Here is a 19,466-nt window from a genome sequence, read left to right as displayed (position 1 = left end):
TGGCACACCTTTATTTGGGGAGTTTCTCCCATTCTTCTCTGCAGATCCTCTCAAGCTCTGTCAGGTTGGATGGGGAGCGTAACTGCACAGCTATTTTCAGGTCTCTCTAGAGATGTTCGATCGGGTTCAAGTCCGGGCTCTGGCTGGGCCACTCAAGGTTATTCAGAGACTTGTCCTGAAGCAACTCCGCCGTTGTCTTGGCTGTGGGCTTAAGGCTGTTGTACTGTTGGTAGGTGAACCGTTGCCACAGTCTGAGGTCCTGAGTTCTCTGTAGCAGGTTTTCATCAAGGTTCACTCTGTACTTGGCTCCGTTCATCTTTCCCTCGATTCTGATTAGTCTCCCAGTCCCTGCCGCTGAAAAACATCCCCACAGCATGATGCTGCCACCACCATGCTTTACGCCAGGCGAGACACTTGGCATTCAGGCCAAAGAGTTCAGTCTTTAGCTGCCTTTTGGCTACAAGCGGGCAGTCCTGTTCTTATTACTGAAGAGTGGTTTCCGTCTGGCCACTCTACTACAAAGGCCTGATTGGTGGAGTGCTGCAGAGATGGTTGTCCTTCTGGAAGGTTCTCCCGTCTCCACAGAGGAGCTCTGTCAGAGTGACCATCGGGTTCTTGGTCACCTCCCTGACCAAGGCCCTTCTACCCCCATTTCTCAGTTTGGCAGGCGGCCAGCTCTATGAAGAGTCTTGGTGGTTCCAAACTTCTTCCATTCTAGACTGATGGTGACCACTGTGTTCTTGGGGACCTTCAATGTTACAGACATTTTGTGGTACCTTTCCCCAGATCTGTGCCTCGACACGATCCTGTCTCGGAGTTCTATTGACAATTTCTTCGAACTCATTGCTTGGTGTTTGCTCTGATGGACATTGTCAACTGTGGGACCAACTGTGGGACAGGTTTAATCATAAACAATATGATTTCATGTGGCATAAACAAAAACACAAATTCTCAGTCAAAAATATAAGTCAGAACACAGCAACTTTATTCTCTCATGTGATTTCAGGTTCTGTGACTGGGAAAATGTCCTTCCACACAGAGAGAGAGGAGTGGTCGAGCTTTTTTGGTGTGTCTTCTTATGCTCCTTCAGACTCCTTAACCAGACTAAACTCTTTCCACACTGGGAGTATTGGAAAAGCACAGGCTTTTCTCCTGTGTGTGTCCTCTCCTGAGCTTTTAGGTCCCCGACACATGAAAATCTATTTTACGCTGGGAGCAGTGGTAAGGCTTCTCTCCTGTGTTTGTCCACTCAATGCTCCTTCAGGCTCCCTAACTGAAAACTCATTCCACAGTGGGAACAGTAATAAGTCTAGTCCCTCTCATACCAAAGACAGAGTATTTAGTTAAATACTGAGAAGAGAACTGAATTAAACCTTCATAAAATAAAACTGTCTTCCTGCAAGACTAGATTCCTCAAAAACCTGAAGTCAGTTTTCAGAACATTTCATAATTTCTTAACTTGGTGGCTGCCCTAATAATAATAATAACAATGCAGACCATAACATCTAATCTTGCTCTCATGTTTATAGCAGAGCTCTATAGGCAAAGGGAAAGGGGGATACCTAGTCAGTTGTACAACTGAATGCATTCAACTGAAATGTGTCTTCCGCATTTAACCCAAACCCTCTGAATCAGAGAGGTGCGAGGGGTTGCCTTAATCAACATCCACGTCTTCGGTGCCTTGATTTTCTTCTGCGTGTATTCTCTCATGCCTTTTCAGGGTAGCTAACACGGTAAAACTCTTTCTACACTGGGAACATTGGAAAGGCTTTTCTCCTGTGTGTGTCCTCTCATGAGCTTTTAGGTCCCCTACTCGGGAAAATCTATTTTTACACTGGGAGCAGTGGTAAGGCTTTTCTCCTGTGTGTATTCTCTCATGCTCTTGTAGGTGCCCTCTCTGAGTAAAACTGTTGCCACAATGGGAACATTGGAATGGCTTTTCTCCTGTGTGTATTCTCTCATGCCTTTTTAGGTTACTTAACACGATAAAACTCTTTCCACACTGGGAACATTGGAAAGGTTTTTCTCCTGTGTGTGTCCACTCATGCTCCTTCAGGCTCCTTGACTGAATAAAACTCATTCCACAGTGGGAACAGTGATGAGGCTTTTCTCCTGTGTGTATTCTCTCATGCCTTTTCAGGTTAGCTAACACGGTAAAACGCTTTCCACACTGGGAACAATGGAAAGGTTCTTCTCCTGTGTGTGTCCACTCATGAGCTTTTAGGTCCCCTGATCGGGAAAATCTCTTTTCACAATGGAAGCAATGGTAAGGCTTTTCTCCTGTGTGTATTCTCTCATGCCTTTTCAAGTTAGCTAACAGGGTAAAAATCTTTCTACACTGGGAACACTGGAAAGGCTTTTCTTCTGTGTGTGTCCACTCATGTGCCTTCAGGCTCGCCAACTGAATAAAACTCATTCCACAGTGGGAACAGTGATAAGGACTTTCTCCTGTGTGTATTCTCTCATGCCTTTTCAGATTAGCTAACAGGGTAAAACTGTTTCCACACTGGGAACATTGAAAAGGCTTTTCTCCTTTGTGTATTCTCTCATGCCTTTTCAGGTTATTTAACACAGTAAAACTCTTTCCACACTGGGAACACTGGAAATGCTTTTCTCCTGTGTGTGTCCTTTCATGAACTTTTAAGTCCCCTGATCCGGAAAATCTCTTTTCACATTGGAAGCAGTGGTATGGCTTTTCTCCTGTGTGTGTCCTCTCATGGTGCTTTAGATTCCCTAACCAGCGAAAACTCTTTTCACAGTGGGAGCAGTGGTGTCGTCTCGCTGGTTTGGGCGTCTCTGGGTCTGGTTCCCCTGAAAGACTCTTCCTGCTGTCAGAGTGTGGTATCTCTCCTGCCAAAGACAAACAGAGTATCTCGTTAAACAGAGACCTGAATGAAACCTCCACATGATAAAAGTGTCTTCCTATGAGGTTTAATCTAGACTAGATCCCTCAATAAAAGAGCAGAACTGGTCATCACAGAGTGGCTGTAGTGCTTTGTAGGCTGGGTAAATCCTTTTGAATTCAATACATTTTTGACAGCATCCCTTTTGATTTAAATAAAGCTTTCCTTACATGTTTGCCTGTGGAAGAAGTGGTAAAAACATTAATGAGATATACAGTACCAGTCAAAAGTTTGGACACACCTATTCTTTCCAGGGTTTGTCTTTATTTTTACTATTTTCTACATTGTAGAGTAATAGTGAAGACATGAAAACACATATGGGATCATGTAGTAGCCAAAAAAAGTGGTAAACAAATCAAAATATATTTTTGATTCTTCATAGGTGCCACCCTTTGCCTTGATGACAGCTTTGCACACTCTTGGCATTCTCTCAAATAGCTTCACCTGGAATGCTTTTCAAACCGTCTTGAAGGAGTTCCCACATATGCTGAGCACTTATTGGCTGCTTTCCTTCGCTCTGCGGTAAAACTAATCCCAAACCATCTCAATTGGGTTGAGGTTGGGTGATTGTGGAGGCCAGGTCATCTGATGCAGCACTCAATCACTCTCCTTTTTGGTCAAATAGCCCTTACACAGCCTGGAGGTGTGTTGGGTCATTGTCCTTTTGAAAAACAAATAATAGTCCCACTAAAGCGCAAACCAGATGGGATGGCGTATCGCTTCAGAATGCTGTGGTAGCCAGACAGGTGTGTGCCTTTCTAAATCATGTCCAATCAATTGAATTTACAACAGGTGGACTCCAATCAAGTTGTAGAAACATCTCAAGGATGATCAATGGAAACGGGATTCACATGAGCGCAGTTTAGTCTCATAGCAAACGGTCTGAATACTTATGTAAATAAGGTATTTCTGTTTTTTCTTTTTAATAAATGTGACATTTTTTCTCCAAACCTATTTTCTCTTTGTCATTATGGGGTATTGTGATGTCATTATTGGAAATTGTGTGTAGATTGGTGAGGATTAGTATTTATTCAATTCATTGTAGAATAAGGCTGTAACGTAACAAAATGTGGAAAGAGTTCAGTGACATAAATAAGGGATTAAAGACATTTTTTTAAATATCTCTCAGATAGGACAGACACTTCAGAACAAACTTACTTTAGATGTTCTGGGGGAAACAATGTTAGTATGGTTACTGTTGTTCCATGTTGTGAATGTTATTCAATGTGTTACTATGGGATATAGCAGTATGGCCAAATAAGTTGACATAAAATGACCTATTTTTTTTATTATTGATACTTCCAGTTCAAAATCAAATAGCAAAATTATCCTTGGTATAATCTTAAAACAATTCCATATAGCTTAGAAGAACCTCCCCCTCAGACAAGGACATCCTCAGACAGGGCTTAGACTGTAAAACTATCATTTAGATCTGATGATCGTTGGGACAAGGACATCTTCAGACAGGGCTCAGGCTGTAAAACTATCATTTAGATCTGATGATTGGTCAGGCCCATTCATTTTCAATGAAGAGAAGCAAAGTGGGCGACATGAGCAAGGCGGGACCAAAGTTGGGGAAAGCTGAAAGTAGATTTTTTTGGGGGTACTTTTTTTTAACCCCTTTTCTCCCCAATTTGTCCCATTGCTGCCCCTCCTGTACAGACTCAGGAGAGGCGAAGGTTAAGAGCCATGCGTCCTCCGAAACACGACCGTGCCAAACCGCACTGCTTCTTGACACACTGCTCGCTTAACCCAGATGCCAGCCGCACCAATGTGTCGGAGGAAATACCGTCCAGCTGGCGACCGAAGTCAGCGTGCATGCGCCCGGCCACAAGGAGTCGATAGAGCGCGATGGGACAAGGACATCCAAGCCGGCCAAACCCTCCCCTATGGGCCAATTCAAATGTGTGCCGCCTCATGGGTCTCCCCGGTTGCGGCCGGCTGCGATACAGCCCAGGATCAAACCCGGATCTGTAGAGCGACGCAGTGCTCTGCTACTCGGGAGGCTGTTGATACCTATTATACTTGCTAGCACCACTCGGGATGCTGTTGATACCTAGCACTACCCATTATGCTTGCTAGTGTAACGGATGTGAAATGGCTAGCTAGTTAGCGGTGTTCGCGCTAAATAGCGTTTCAATCGGTGACGTCACTTGCTCTGAGACCTTGAAGTAGTAGTTCCCCTTGCTCTGCAAGGGCCGCGGCTTTTGTGGAGCGATGGGTAACGATGCTTTGTGGGTGACTGTTGTTGATGTGTGCAGAGGGCACCCGGGTATGGGCGAGGGGACGTTCTAAAGTTATACTGTTACACTAGCACCACACAAGAGCGAAGCTAGCATGGTTATCCACATGTTTTACCAATAGTATAAACACCCTGTTACCTGCAAGCTCTTCCTCAACAACAATGCAGTATTCAATATCAAAAGTAAAGAAATGTTTTAAAATGCAGGGACCCAAGACTAAAGATTCTATTTTAACAAACAAAAACAAAAATCTTATCATACTCGCGTGGTGCAGTTGAGTTGTGGGTGTCAGAAATAATGTAGCTATTTATACAGCAGGAATTCTGATAAATAAGTTGTAGCTGTGACGAGGGCTTGACCTCACTGGCCAAAGAAAACATGTTCCCAACCTTTTCATGTGATTGGATCACGTTGTGTATTTACAGTGTTTGATGTTGTGTTGTCATAACCTCCGGGAGGAGAGAATGGATGTTTACCCTGGGAGATTCCATGCCAGCGGAGCCCAGAAATATTTATAATATCAGAACAATCCGAGATATCAAAAATATTTTCAGGCTAGGCTGGTGTGTGCGCGCACGTAATGTGTGGACTAGAGGTCGACCGATTATGATTTTTCAACGCCGATACCGATTATTAGAGGACCAAAAAAATCCAATACCGATTAATCGGCCGATAGAAATGTTAAAAAGTATTTATATGTAATAATGACAATTACAACAATATTGAATTAACACTTTTATTTTAACTTAATATAATACATCAATCAAATCAATTTAGCCTCAAATAAATAATGAAACATGTTCAATTTGGTTTAAATAATGCAAAAACAAAGTGTTGGAGAAGAAAGTAAAAGTGCAATATGTGCAATGTAAAAAAGCTAACGTTTAAATTCCCTGCTCAGAACATGAGAACATATGAAAGCTGATGGTTCCTTTTAAAATGAGTCTTCAATATTCCCAGGTAAGAAGTTTCAGGTTGTAGTTATTATAGGACTATTCCTCTCTATATCATTTGTATTTCATATACCTTTGACTATTGGATGTTCTTATAGGCACTTTAGTATTGCCAGTAGAACAGTATAGCTTCCGTCTCTCTCCTCGAACCTACCTGGGCTCGAACCAGGAACACATCGACAACAACCCTCGAAGCATCGTTACCCATCACTCCACAAAAGCGGTGGCCCTTGCAGAGCAAGCACTTCAAGGTCTCAGAGCGAGTGACGTCACCAACTGAAACGCTATTAGCATGCACCCCGCTAACTAGCTAACCATTTCACATTGGTTACGCCAGCCTAATCTCGGGAGTTGATAGGCTTGAAGTCATACACAGCTCAATGCTTGAAGCACAGCGAAGAGCTGCTGGCAAATGCACTAAAGTGCTGTTTGAATTAATGCTTATGAGCCTGCTGCTGCCTACCACCGCTCAGTCAGACTGCTCTATCAAATCATAGATTTAATTATAACGTAATAACACACAGAAATACAAGCCTTAGGACATGAATATGGTCAAATCCGGAAACTATTATTTCGAAAACAAAATGATTATACTTTCAGTGAAATACGGAACCGTTCCGTATTTTATCTAACGGGTGGCATCCACAAGTCTAAATATTCCTGTTACATTGCACAACCTTCAATGTTATGTCATAACATAACAAATTAGTTTGCAACGAGCCAGGTGGCCCAAACTGTTGCATATACACTGACTCTGCGTGCAATTAATGCAAGAGAAATGACACAATTTCCCTGGTTTAATATTGCCTGCTAACCTGGATTTCTTTTAACATTAATATGCAGTTTAAAAATATATACTTCTGTGTATTGCTGTTAAGAAAGGCATTGATGTTTATGGTTAGGTACATTCGTGCAAAGATTATGCTTTTTTTTGCAAATGCGTTTGTTAAATCATCCCCCGTTTGGCGAAATTGGCTGTCTTTGTTAGGAAGAAATAGTCTTCACACAGTTTGCAACGGGCCATGCGGCCCAAAATGCTGCATATACCCTGACTCTGTTGCACAGAATGCAAGAGAAGTGACACAATTTCCCTAGTTAAAAGAAATTCATGTTAGCAGGCAATATTAACTAAATATGCAGGTTTAAAAATATATACTTGTGTATTGATTTTAAGAAAGGCATTGATGTTTATGGTTAGGTACACGTTGGAGCAACGATAGTCTTTTTTCGCAAATGCGCACCGCATCGATTATATGCAACGCAGGACACGCTAGATGAACTAGTAATATCAACCATGTGTAGTTAACTAGTGATTATGTTAAGATTTTTATTTATTTACAAGATACGTTTAATGCTAGCTAGCACCTTACCTTGGCTCCTTGCTGCACTCGCATAACAGGTAGTCAGTCTGCCACGCAGTCTCCTCGTGGAGTGCAATGTAATTGGCCATTCCGATTAATCGGTCGACCTCTACTCTACACATTATAAGCTAAGTATCTCTGTGTTGAAACAGACTAAGGAGACCCTACTGTAAATAAAGCATACAATAACACATCAATTTGTTAGGGATGTTGGATCCAACATGGAGCACAGCATAACTGTCTTTACCAGAGTAATGAATGAAGATGCACTTTGGTAGTTGTTGCATGTCGTGATGTTTGTCATGTGACTGTCATTCAGAAAATGATTTCTGGGATCAGCTGATGATAGTTGAACATGTGACTAACTAAACAGCTACAGTATTAAGTATTGTGTGTAATTACTGAAGAACCGCGTTAATAGGGTGGCCTAGTGGTTAGAGCGTTGGACTAGCAACCGGAAGGTTGCAAGTTCAAATCCCCGAGCTGACATGGTACAAATCTGTCGTTCTGCCCCTGAACAGGCAGTTAACCCACCTATCCTAGGCCGTCATTGAAAATAAGAATTTGTTCTTAACTGACTTGCCTAGTTAAATAAAGGTAAAATAAAAAATAAATAAAATGATAGTATCCATTTGTGTGTTGTGAATCAACTTAAGGTTACTCTCGGATTTAGCAAACTCTCAAATGATTTAGGATTTATGTGCCCATGAAAACTGTTTTCCCAACATAACATAAGGAGACACTAAATGTTACGTAGTTAGGGAGCATTTCAACGATCTGAATACAACAAACTGTCCGATTTTAAGATCCAGTATTTAAGTTGAAGTTTTTCATATGACAAGCTTAACGTTATGACTATAACTACTGCTGGAGGAGGGAAACGAGGTACAACATACTATTATATCCACATGTTATGACTATAACTACTGTTCCCTGAAGGAGGGTAACTAGGTACAACATACTATTAAATCCACATGTTATGACTATAACTACTGTTCCCTGAAGGAGGGAAAATAGGTACAACATACTATTAAATCCACGCCTCGCTGCAAGCCCCGCCTTCAACAGGTGATGTGCGTGAGACTCGGATTTATTCCTTAAATTTAATACCTTACTTCACCGACCCAGGAAATGGCGGGGCCAAACAGGTGTTATAGTATGATCTAAAATAAAGACGCGCGACCACGAGGTTCTAGCTCCAGCCTGTTTATTAACCTAACCCTTGCATGTCCTACATAGGTACGGATGCCCCCAAGGGACATCCTACTACATCTTCCCCTCTCCCATGAACAAGAACTCAACATGCATTCCCACTGAAGCATAACTGAAATGCAATTTGGAAACCAGTATTATTCTCTGACATGCTACTTCCCATCCTGAAACAGTATGAAAGCATTAAATCACACAGTATGAACATTAACTTAGGTACAGTCTCTTTTTGCTGGGTATGTTCCCCAGCAGTATGTTATCTCTTCACGTAACATAGTCTTTCAGCCACTCTGGTGGCTTCACATCCCTTTTGGGCGTGCTTGTGGCTCTGTGAGCATTCTCTCTCCTTCACCATATTTTTGTGCATTTTCTGTGGCCTCTGTCTTTGTGGCTGGCAGATCTGGAAGAGCTCTGAGGTGTGTTTTGTTCCTTCGTACCTCTTCTGAGCCTGTGTCCACCACATAGGAGTGTGGGGCATCCGCTTTCCTCAGCACTATTGCTGGTGTCTTTGAGTTTGTAATCCACACGCGTTGACCTTCGGTCAGCTCTGGCCTCTCCTTAGCACGGTGTCTCTGATTAAAATCTCCAGTTTGCGTTTGTTTCAGACGTTTGTCCCTCTCAGCGAAGGCCTTTCTGTTAGGCCATCTGGGTTTGAGCTGAGCCGGCGAGACAGGCAATGGGGAACGCAGCCTCCTGCCCACCAGGAGCTCGGCAGGCGACGGCCCATGATGCAGTGGTGTAACTCTGTAAGATAACAGAGCCCTGTATGGATCCTTGTTCTTTTTCAGCAATCCCTTGACTGTTTTCACAGCTCTCTCTGCCTCACCATTACTCTGTGCATGGTAGGGGCTACTGGTCACATGTATGAAGTCATATTCTGCGGCAAAGGCAGAAAAGGAGCTCGCAGAGAACTGGGGAGCGTTATCTGTAACCAGGACCTCAGCGACCCCTTGCCTGGAAAAAATAGACTTTAATCCATTGATAACACCAGCTAACGTGACATGGTGTGATGAAAGAAACATACAGGAACTCAAATCCTTCTGTTCACCTGATTTAGAATTCCTCACAATCAAATGTAGACCGCATTATCTACCAAGAGAATTCTCTTCGATTATAATCACAGCCGTATATATCCCCCCCCAAGCAGACACATCGATGGCTCTGAACGAACTTTATTTAACTCTCTGCAAACTGGAAACCATTTATCCGGAGGCTGCATTCATTGTAGCTGGGGATTTTATCAAGGCTAATCTGAAAACAAGACTCCCTAAATTTTATCAGCATATCGATTGCGCAACCAGGGGTGGAAAGACCTTGGATCATTGTTACTCTAACTTCCGCGACGCATATAAGGCCCTGCCCCGCCCCCCTTTCGGAAAAGCTGACCACGACTCCATTTTGTTGATCCCTGCCTACGGACAGAAACTAAAACAAGAAGCTCCCACGCTGAGGTCTGTTCAACGCTGGTCTGACCAAGCTGACTCCACACTCTAAGACTGCTTCCATCACGTCGACTGGGAGATGTTTTGTATTGCGTCAGACAACAACATTGACGAATATGCTGATTCGGTGTGCGAGTTCATTAGAACGTGCGTTGAAGATGTCGTTCCCATAGCAACGATTAAAACATTCCCTAACCAGAAACCTTGGATTGATGGCAGCATTCGTGTGAAACTGAAAGCTCGAACCACTGCTTTTAATCAGGGCAAGGTGTCTGGTGACATGACTGAATACAAACAGTGCAGCTATTCCCTCCGCAAGGCTATTAAACAAGCTAAGCGTCAGTACAGAGAAAGTAGAATCTCAATTCAACGGCTCAGACACAAGAGGCATGTGGCAGGGTCTACAGTCAATCACGGACTACAGGAAGAAATCCAGCCCAGTCACGGACCAGGATGTCTTGCTCCCAGGCAGACTAAATAACTTTTTTGCCCGCTTTGAGGACAATACAGTGCCACTGACACGGCCTGCAATGAAAACATGCGGTCTCTCCTTCACTGCAGCCGAGGTGAGTAAGACATTTAAACGTGTTAACCCTCGCAAGGCTGCAGGCCCAGACGGCATCCACAGCCGCGCCCTCAGAGCATGCGCAGACCAGCTGGCCGTTGTTTTTACGGACATATTCAATCAATCCCTATATCAGTCTGCTGTTCCCACATGCTTCAAGAGGGCCACCATTGTTCCTGTTCCCAAGAAAGCTAAGGTAACTGAGCTAAACGACTACCGCCCCGTAGCACTCACATCCGTCATCATGAAGTGCTTTGAGAGACTAGTCAAGGACCATATCACCTCCACCCTACCTGACACCCTAGACCCACTCCAATTTGCTTACCGCCCAAATAGGTCCACAGACGATGCAATCTCAACCACACTGCACACTGCCCTAACCCATCTGGACAAGAGGAATACCTATGTGAGAATGCTGTTCATCGACTACAGCTCGGCATTCAACACCATAGTACCCTCCAAGCTCGTCATCAAGCTTGAGACCCTGGGTCTCGACCCCGCCCTGTGCAACTGGGTACTGGACTTCCTGACGGGCCGCCCCAGGTGGTGAGGGTAGGCGACAACATCTCCTCCCCGCTGATCCTCAACACTGGGGCCCCACAAGGGTGCGTTCTGAGCCCTCTCCTGTACTCCCTGTTCACCCACGACTGCGTGGCCATGCACGCCTCCAACTCAATCATCAAGTTTGTGGACGACACAACAGTGGTAGGCTTGATTACCAACAACGACGAGACAGCCTACAGGGAGGAGGTGAGGGCCCTCGGAGTGTGGTGTCAGGAAAACAACCTCACACTCAACGTCAACAAAACTAAGGAGATGATTGTGGACTTCAGGAAACAGCAGAGGGAACACCCCCCTATCCACATCGATGAAACAGTAGTGGAGAGGGTAGCAAGTTTTAAGTTCCTCGGCATACACATCACAGACAAACTGAATTGGTCCACTCACACAGACAGCATTGTGAAGAAGGCACAGCAGCGCCTCTTCAACCTCAGGAGGCTGAAGAAATTCGGCTTGTCACCAAAAGCACTCACAAACTTCTACAGATGCACAATCGAGAGCATCCTGGCGGGCTGTATCACCGCCTGGTACGGCAACTGCTCCGCCCTCAACCGTAAGGCTCTCCAGAGGGTAGTGAGGTCTGCACAACACATCACCGGGGGCAAACTACCTGCCCTCCAGGACACCTACACCACCCGATGTTACAGGAAGGCCATAAAGATCATCAAGGACATCAACCACCCGAGCCACTGCCTGTTCACCCCGCTATCATCCAGAAGGCGAGGTCAGTACAGATGCATCAAAGCTGGGACCGAGAGACTGAAAAACAGCTTCTATCTCAAGGCCATCAGACTGTTAAACAGCCACCACTAACATTGAGTGGCTGCTGCCAACACACTGACACTGACACTGACTCAACTCCAGCCACTTTAATAATGGGAATTGATGGGAAATGATGTAAATATATCACTAGCCACTTTAAACAATGCTACCTTATATAATGTTTACATACCCTACATTATTCATCTCATATGCATACGTATATACTGTACTCTATATCATCGACTGCATCCTTATGTAATACATGTATCACTAGCCACTTTAACTATGCCACTTTGTTTACATATTCATCCCATATGTATATACTGTACTCGATATCAGCTACTGTATCTTGCCTATGCTACTCTGTACCATCACTCATTCATATATCCTTATGTACATATTCTTTATCCCCTTACACTGTGTATAAGACAGTAGTTTTGGAATTGTTAGTTAGATTACTTGTTGGTTATTACTGCATTGTCGGAACTAGAAGCACAAGCATTTCGCTACACTCGCATTAACATCTGCTAACCATGTGTATGTGACAAATAAAATTTGATTTGATGTGGTTATGGGTGTCTTTGCTATTTCAATGTATCTTGAGTAGTAATCTACCACTAGCAGATAAGTGTCATTTTTCCAATAGAACATATCCACCCATACCTTTTGCCATGGCCGTTTTGGCAGCTCCGTTGCCATCATTGGCTGCGGATGACAAGGTTGACATTTTGTACAGACCTCACACTGGGCCACTAGCTTGGCAATCTGAGTACTCAGACCAAGCCACCACACTGACTGTTGAGCCCTCAGTCTGCATTTGGTAATCCCCATGTGTCCATCATGCACTCTGTCTAGCAGTTCTGGTTGTAGAGTCTCTGGGATAACTATCCGTAGTCCTTTCATGAGAAAGTCTCCATTACAGTGGAAGTCACTTTGGTGCACCCAATAGGGCTTCAGCAGCTGAGGCAGTTCCTCCTGCCTGGGCCATCCCTTTTTGCACTGCTTAACTATCTGTTGGCAGATGTGGTCTCGTTGTTGCTTCTCTGCAATCTGCTGCAGTTTGGTCTGAGATGCAGGTAGACTGTCCCTTATTGCATTAATGGACACCTGTACCTCACCCTCTAGACATTGCTCCTCCTCTGATAATGGACGTTTAATTGGGGCCCTGGAGAGTGCATCTGTTGTGATCAGTGCCTTCCCTGGCACATACACCATCTTGTAGGTGAACCTCAGTAATCTGAGGCGGAAGCGCAGAACTCTGGGAGGCAAGTCGTCCAGTGCTTTTGTCCCTAACAGAGCCAACAGTGGTTTGTGGTCAGTCTCTGCTGTAAACTGCAGGCCAATAAGGTAATGGCTGAGCCTTTCACATGCCCATGTGATAGCCAAAACGCCTCCTTCTCCACTTGAGCATATCTTTGCTCTGTGTCAGATAAGCGTCGGGAGATGTATGCTATTGGACGCCACTCCATGTTGTCCTGCATCTGTGTGAGGACCGCCCCTAGCCCAAAGGATGATGCATCCGCTGATACTAGTAAGTCTCTCAGAGGTTTGGTTGTATCTGAGAACTGTGGGAGGAACTTACCCACATATGTGGCCATGCCTAAGAAGGTCCTGACTTCAGCCACATTCTGGGGTCTGGGCATATCTGTGATGGCGCTGATCTTCTCTGGGTCCGGCTCTATTCCAGCTGCACTGATTTTGTGTCCCAAGAACAAGACTTCTGATTGTGCAAAAGTGCATTTTTCATTGAGTGTCAGGCCAGTCTCCTGGAGTCGGGTCAGAACTGCTGTGAGCCTTACATCATGTTCTGCTCTGTCCCTTCTGCACACGAGCACATCGTCCGCGTGGACTATGACGCCACTCAGCCCCTCCAACAGCTGGGACATGCGTCTTTGGAAATGCTCAGGACCGGAAGCAATTCCAAATGGCAAAACATTAAAACAGTACCGGCCAAACAGTGTTATAAACGTTGTGAGTGCCCTACTCTCTGATGACAGCGGTATCTGCCAGAAACATGAGCAGGCATCCAGCTTTGTGAAGCCTTGTGAGCCATCCAACTGAGCCAGTGACTGCTCCACTGATGGTAAGATGTCTCTCTCTCTGCAGAGTGCCTCATTCAATTTAGTCATGTCCACACAGATCCTTATTTCCCCATTGGCTTTTGGGACCACCACCATCCCTGCACTCCAGTCTGTGGGACTCTCTATTTTAGACACCGCCCCAATGTCTTCCATCCTCCCCAACTCTTCCTTTACTCTGGCCAATAAAAGGATAGGCACCCGGCGGGGGATGGTAAGGGCATAGGGGACAGCATCCTCTTTCAGGCGGATTTTGTAGTCACCTTCTATCCTTCCTAGACCAGAAAACACTTTTGGGAATTTCTTTTTGAAAACCTCACCTGGGTCCTCCAGTTCGCTCACTCTCTCAATGACTTGCAATGCTTCAATTGCTGGCAGCCCCAGCAACGGTCTGGCTAGAGAGTCAATGACGAAGACAGGCTGGATGGCACTTTTGTCTTTACTCTCCAGTTTAATCACCATGTGCCCTACCACTGGTAAAATGTTATTACTGGGCCCGTACAGTTTTTTGTTTGTAGAGAGCAAAGGGCCATCTCTGCTATAGCTATACAGCCTAGTTGGGATAGCCGTCACTGCTGCCCCAGTGTCTAGTTTAAATGACACAACCTCCCCATTGAGTTTAATGTCTGACTGCCAGCCAGTATTGTTTCCCTTTACTTCTCCCAGCAAGATGCTGTCCTGCTGTACCTCCTCTGAAACCTCATGCATTTGCTTTAATCGACAGACAGCTGAAAAGTGTCCTCTCCTGTGACATTTCCTGCATTCAGCATCCTTTGCTGGGCAATCTTTCCATCTGTGGAAAGGGGATTTCCCACATTTGCGACAAACATTTGAACTAGCTACTGGTGCTGTCTGTGATTGTTTTCTCCACATCTGTCTCGGTTTTGTGTTCCCCTCCGTTTTATTTTAGCTCTGTATGAAAATGCATGTATTTCCTCACTCTCTTCGTTCTGCAAGGAGCTACTGCCACGCAGTATCGTCTGCGGTCTTTTTACTGTCTCACTCTGCCTAACCTGGTTTACAGCTTAGGACAAGGTAAGCTGGGAATCCAACTGTAACTTTTCAGAAAGTGATATATTCCTTATTCCGACTACAATCCGATCTCGGATCAGCTCTTCCCCGAGCGTGCCAAACTGACAATGTTCTGCTAGTTTGTGAACAGCTGTGATAAAACTGTCGGTGGTTTCACCCTGCTCCTGTTTGCGCATATTAAACCTAGCTCTCTCAAAAATAATGTTGTGTCTCCCTACAAAATGCGTTTCAAAACAGTCTTTAACGCCACTGTAGTTACGTTTCTCTTCCTCGGTCAACGTTGAAGCTTTTAATATATCCTCGGCTTCATCACCCATAGAGTAGATCTGTGTATTAACTTGAAATGCCTCATTTTTCACGTTTAAGCCTGATGCTACCCTGTACCTTTCAACGCGCCTGATCCATTTCGGCCAGTTTTGAATGTCCATACAAACAAAATTCTCCGGGGGACTAATGCGAAATCCGTCAGCACTAGCCACTGGCCTGTCCGTGTTTGCGCCAGAGCCCGTTGAACTTGGAGTCGCAAACCCTGAAATCCCGCCAGCTTCTTCCTCTTTGCAACATGTTGCTTAGCAGTAGCTTAGTCCTTGCTCGTTAGCTAGCAAAATAATGATATGCGCTGTTTTATCTCCAACACTGTGCCCTCCCTGCTTTGAAACAGCCTGAATGTATGATTTACTTGGTACCTCCTTCACGTGTATGTGAATTTTAAAACCACTTCTGACACCATGTAGTATGATCTAAAATAAAGACGCGCGACCACGAGGTTCTAGCTCCAGCCTGTTTATTAACCTAACCCTTGCATGTCTTACATAGGTACGGATGCCCCCAAGGGACATCCTAATACAGGTGTTGTAACTCGTTCATAATTGGCACGCAGATCGGTAGAAATAGTAAGATAAATTGGCACTCCAAATGGAAATGGAAAAAAGTTTGCCAATTTTAACGGAAACCTCAGGAGCATAACGTCAGAATATACGAAGGCCAGCAGCAGGTGGGGAATTGGTAATTTTCTTCTGGTTATATTGATCTCTGGCTACCTCAAGTCATGTGTGTTATATGAGGTTTACTTGCTCCAACATAAGTTTCGTAATGCTTAAGTTATGGACACGTGACATACCGACAACTTTGATAAAAACACTAAGAGTTGTCTCCAGATCGCTATGCATATTCATGCTAGTAGCTTAGCATCTCTCTCCATTGAATACAAGCGGTTGACGTCAACAACACTCATATAATATAAACTATAGATTGCAATAATAAGATGGATCCACCAATCCAAAGAAAGGATATGTAGGAGACAGACAACCCGGAGTGCCGCTTTGTGGACAACGACTCCCCTTGTCAGGGCGGAGAGACATCTTGTCAGTATATCCATAATCGTTGGTGTAGCCAACCCAACTCTCACATGGCACTATTGGGGGGCACGGTATGTAGTAAATCATCACTACATGCCGTGCCCCCCAGTCTGCGGTCAGCAGATATATTTGAGAAGGGTCTATATGTTAAGTCACATTTTGGAAACGGAACGGAGAAAACAAGGGGTAGCTTTCTCTCTACGTCGTCTGATTCTAGACATATCAGTCATCATCTTAGGGCCCTCCGTTGAAGAGGTATTGACGAGCCAACTCTGAATATTCTAAGTTAAAAACACAGGCGGTACTTACTGGTGTTAATCAGATCTCCCATCTCCTCATCTTCATCTTTCAATGTGACTGTAATCTCCCCTTCCTTCTTCACTCCAAAAACTGCATCCTCTTTCTCTGCCTCCTCTTCTTTCACTGAAACGTCTTCCTCTTCTTCTTTCACTGTAACAGCCTCACCCTCTACTTCTTGTTTAACTGTGACATCCTCTTCTTCCTTCTCCTCTTTCACGACAATGTTCAGCCCCAGAGCTTCTTTCTCCGTCCAGCAGCCCTCCTCTTCTTTAACAGGAGAGAAGTTTAGGGAGCTCATGTTCAGGGATGTTAGCTAGCTAGCTATCATTAGTGACTAGGCTAGTGCTAACTTAACCAGCAAACTACTATAGCTGACTAATACAAAATAACGTAATATTAAATAGTTTAACAAGTAGATATGACAGAAGTGTGTCAAAAGCACAGTAGGTAATATACACCGAAAGCGTATAAATAGCTGGAATCTTTCGCCTATGTTGGCTAGCAAGCTACCGGGGTGGTTGGCGAGCTGTTTCTGAAGAACCGTCCACTAGATTATACGTCACGCTTGCAGCGTCGCCTGAAAGACTCACATCGCCGTCTGCTGACTGGAGGGGAAACGCAGTTGAGGATCATATTTTATTTTCAGATAAAGTTCATTTTAAATGTAGTTAATAAATAAATATAATACTTTAGTTCAGACCCCTTGGCTTTTTCCACATTTTGTTACCTTACAGCCTTATTCTATACAGCCTTACATCTCCAATCCAAAGTTAAATCTAGAATTGGCTTCCTATTTCGCAACAAAGCATCCTTCACTCATGCTGCCAAACATACCCTTGTAAAACTGACCATCCTACCAGTCCTCGACTTTGGCGATGTCATTTACAAAATAGCCTCCAATACCCTACTCAACAAATTGGATGCAGTCTATCACAGTGCAATCCGTTTTATCACCAAAGCCCCATATACTACCCACCATTGCGACCTGTACGTTCTCGTTGGCTGGCCCTCGCTTCATACTCGTCGCCAAACCCACTGGCTCCATGTCATCTACAAGACCCTGCTAGGTAAAGTCCCCCTTATCTCAGCTCGCTGGTCACCATAGCATCTCCCACCTGTAGCACACGCTCCAGCAGGTATATCTCTCTAGTCACCCCCAAAACCAATTCTTTCTTTGGCCGCCTCTCCTTCCAGTTCTCTGCTGCCAATGACTGGAACGAACTACAAAAATCTCTGAAACTGGAAACACTTATCTCCCTCACTAGCTTTAAGCACCAACTGTGTAGAGCAGCTCACAGATTACTGCACCTGTACATAGCCCACCTATAATTTAGCCCAAACAACTACCTCTTTCCCAACTGTATTTAATTTTTATTTATTTATTTATTTTGCTCCTTTGCACCCCATTATTTTTATTTCTACTTTGCACATTCTTCCATTGCAAAACTACCATTCCAGTGTTTTACTTGCTATATTGTATTTACTTTGCCACCATGGCCTTTTTTGCCTTTACCTCCCTTCTCACCTCATTTGCTCACGTTGTATATAGACTTGTTTATACTGTATTATTGACTGTATGTTTGTTTTACTCCATGTGTAACTCTGTGTGGTTGTATCTGTCGAACTGCTTTGCTTTATCTTGGCCAGGTCGCAATTGTAAATGAGAACTTGTTCTCAACTTGCCTACCTGGTTAAATAAAGGTAAAATAAAAAAATAAAATAAAAAATTCTAAAATGGATTATAAAATGTTCCTTATCGATCTACACACAATACCCCGTAATGACAAAGCGAAAGCAAAAACAGAAATACCTTATTCACATAAGTATTCAGACCCTTTGCTATGAGACATATTACAGACATATTCAATCTCTCCCTATCCCAGTCTACATAATTCAAGATGTCCACCATTTTTCCTGTATATATATAGATACATATATATACATATATATATATATATATATATATATATATATATATATATATATATATATATATACATATATATATACATATATATATATATATATACACATATATATACACAGTGCCTTGCGAAAGTATTCGGCCCCCTTGAACTTTGCGACCTTTTGCCACATTTCAGGCTTCAAACATAAAGATATAAAACTGTATTTTTTGTGAAGAATCAACAACAAATGGGACACAATCATGAAGTGGAACGACATTTATTGGATATTTCAAACTTTTTTAACAAATCAAAAACTGAAAAATTGGGCGTGCAAAATTATTCAGCCCCCTTAAGTTAATACTTTGTAGCGCCACCTTTTGCTGCGATTACAGCTGTAAGTCGCTTGGGGTATGTCTCTATCAGTTTTGCACATCGAGAGACTGAAATTTTTTCCCATTCCTCCTTGCAAAACAGCTCGAGCTCAGTGAGGTTGGATGGAGAGCATTTGTGAACAGCAGTTTTCAGTTCTTTCCACAGATTCTCGATTGGATTCAGGTCTGGACTTTGACTTGGCCATTCTAACACCTGGATATGTTTATTTTTGAACCATTCCATTGTAGATTTTGCTTTATGTTTTGGATCATTGTCTTGTTGGAAGACAAATCTCCGTCCCAGTCTCAGGTCTTTTGCAGACTCCATCAGGTTCTCTTCCAGAATGGTCCTGTATTTGGCTCCATCCATCTTCCCATCAATTTTAACCATCTTCCCTGTCACTGCTGAAGAAAAGCAGGC

The 19,466-nt window shown here is 43.8% G+C and overlaps 1 protein-coding gene across 1 annotated transcript; it reads right to left on the bottom strand.

The window, feature by feature from the left end:
* Window positions 1-712: 712 nt before the first annotated feature.
* On the bottom strand, window positions 713-17,294 carry LOC112219911 (zinc finger protein 501-like). Its single transcript, XM_024381410.2, has 2 exons — window positions 16,777-17,294; window positions 713-2,850 (listed from the first exon to the last, which is right to left on the bottom strand). The coding sequence occupies exons 1-2, from the start codon at window positions 17,063-17,065 to the stop codon at window positions 1,655-1,657; spliced, it is 1,485 nt and encodes a 494-aa protein (XP_024237178.2). The 5' UTR covers window positions 17,066-17,294; the 3' UTR covers window positions 713-1,654.
* Between the last annotated feature and the right edge of the window lie 2,172 nt (window positions 17,295-19,466).

The sequence above is a fragment of the Oncorhynchus tshawytscha genome, linkage group LG07 (genome assembly GCF_018296145.1).
Source record: "Oncorhynchus tshawytscha isolate Ot180627B linkage group LG07, Otsh_v2.0, whole genome shotgun sequence".
In the NCBI taxonomy this organism is placed as follows: Eukaryota; Metazoa; Chordata; class Actinopteri; order Salmoniformes; family Salmonidae; genus Oncorhynchus; species Oncorhynchus tshawytscha.
This window is presented reverse-complemented; position numbering and strand designations above follow the sequence as displayed.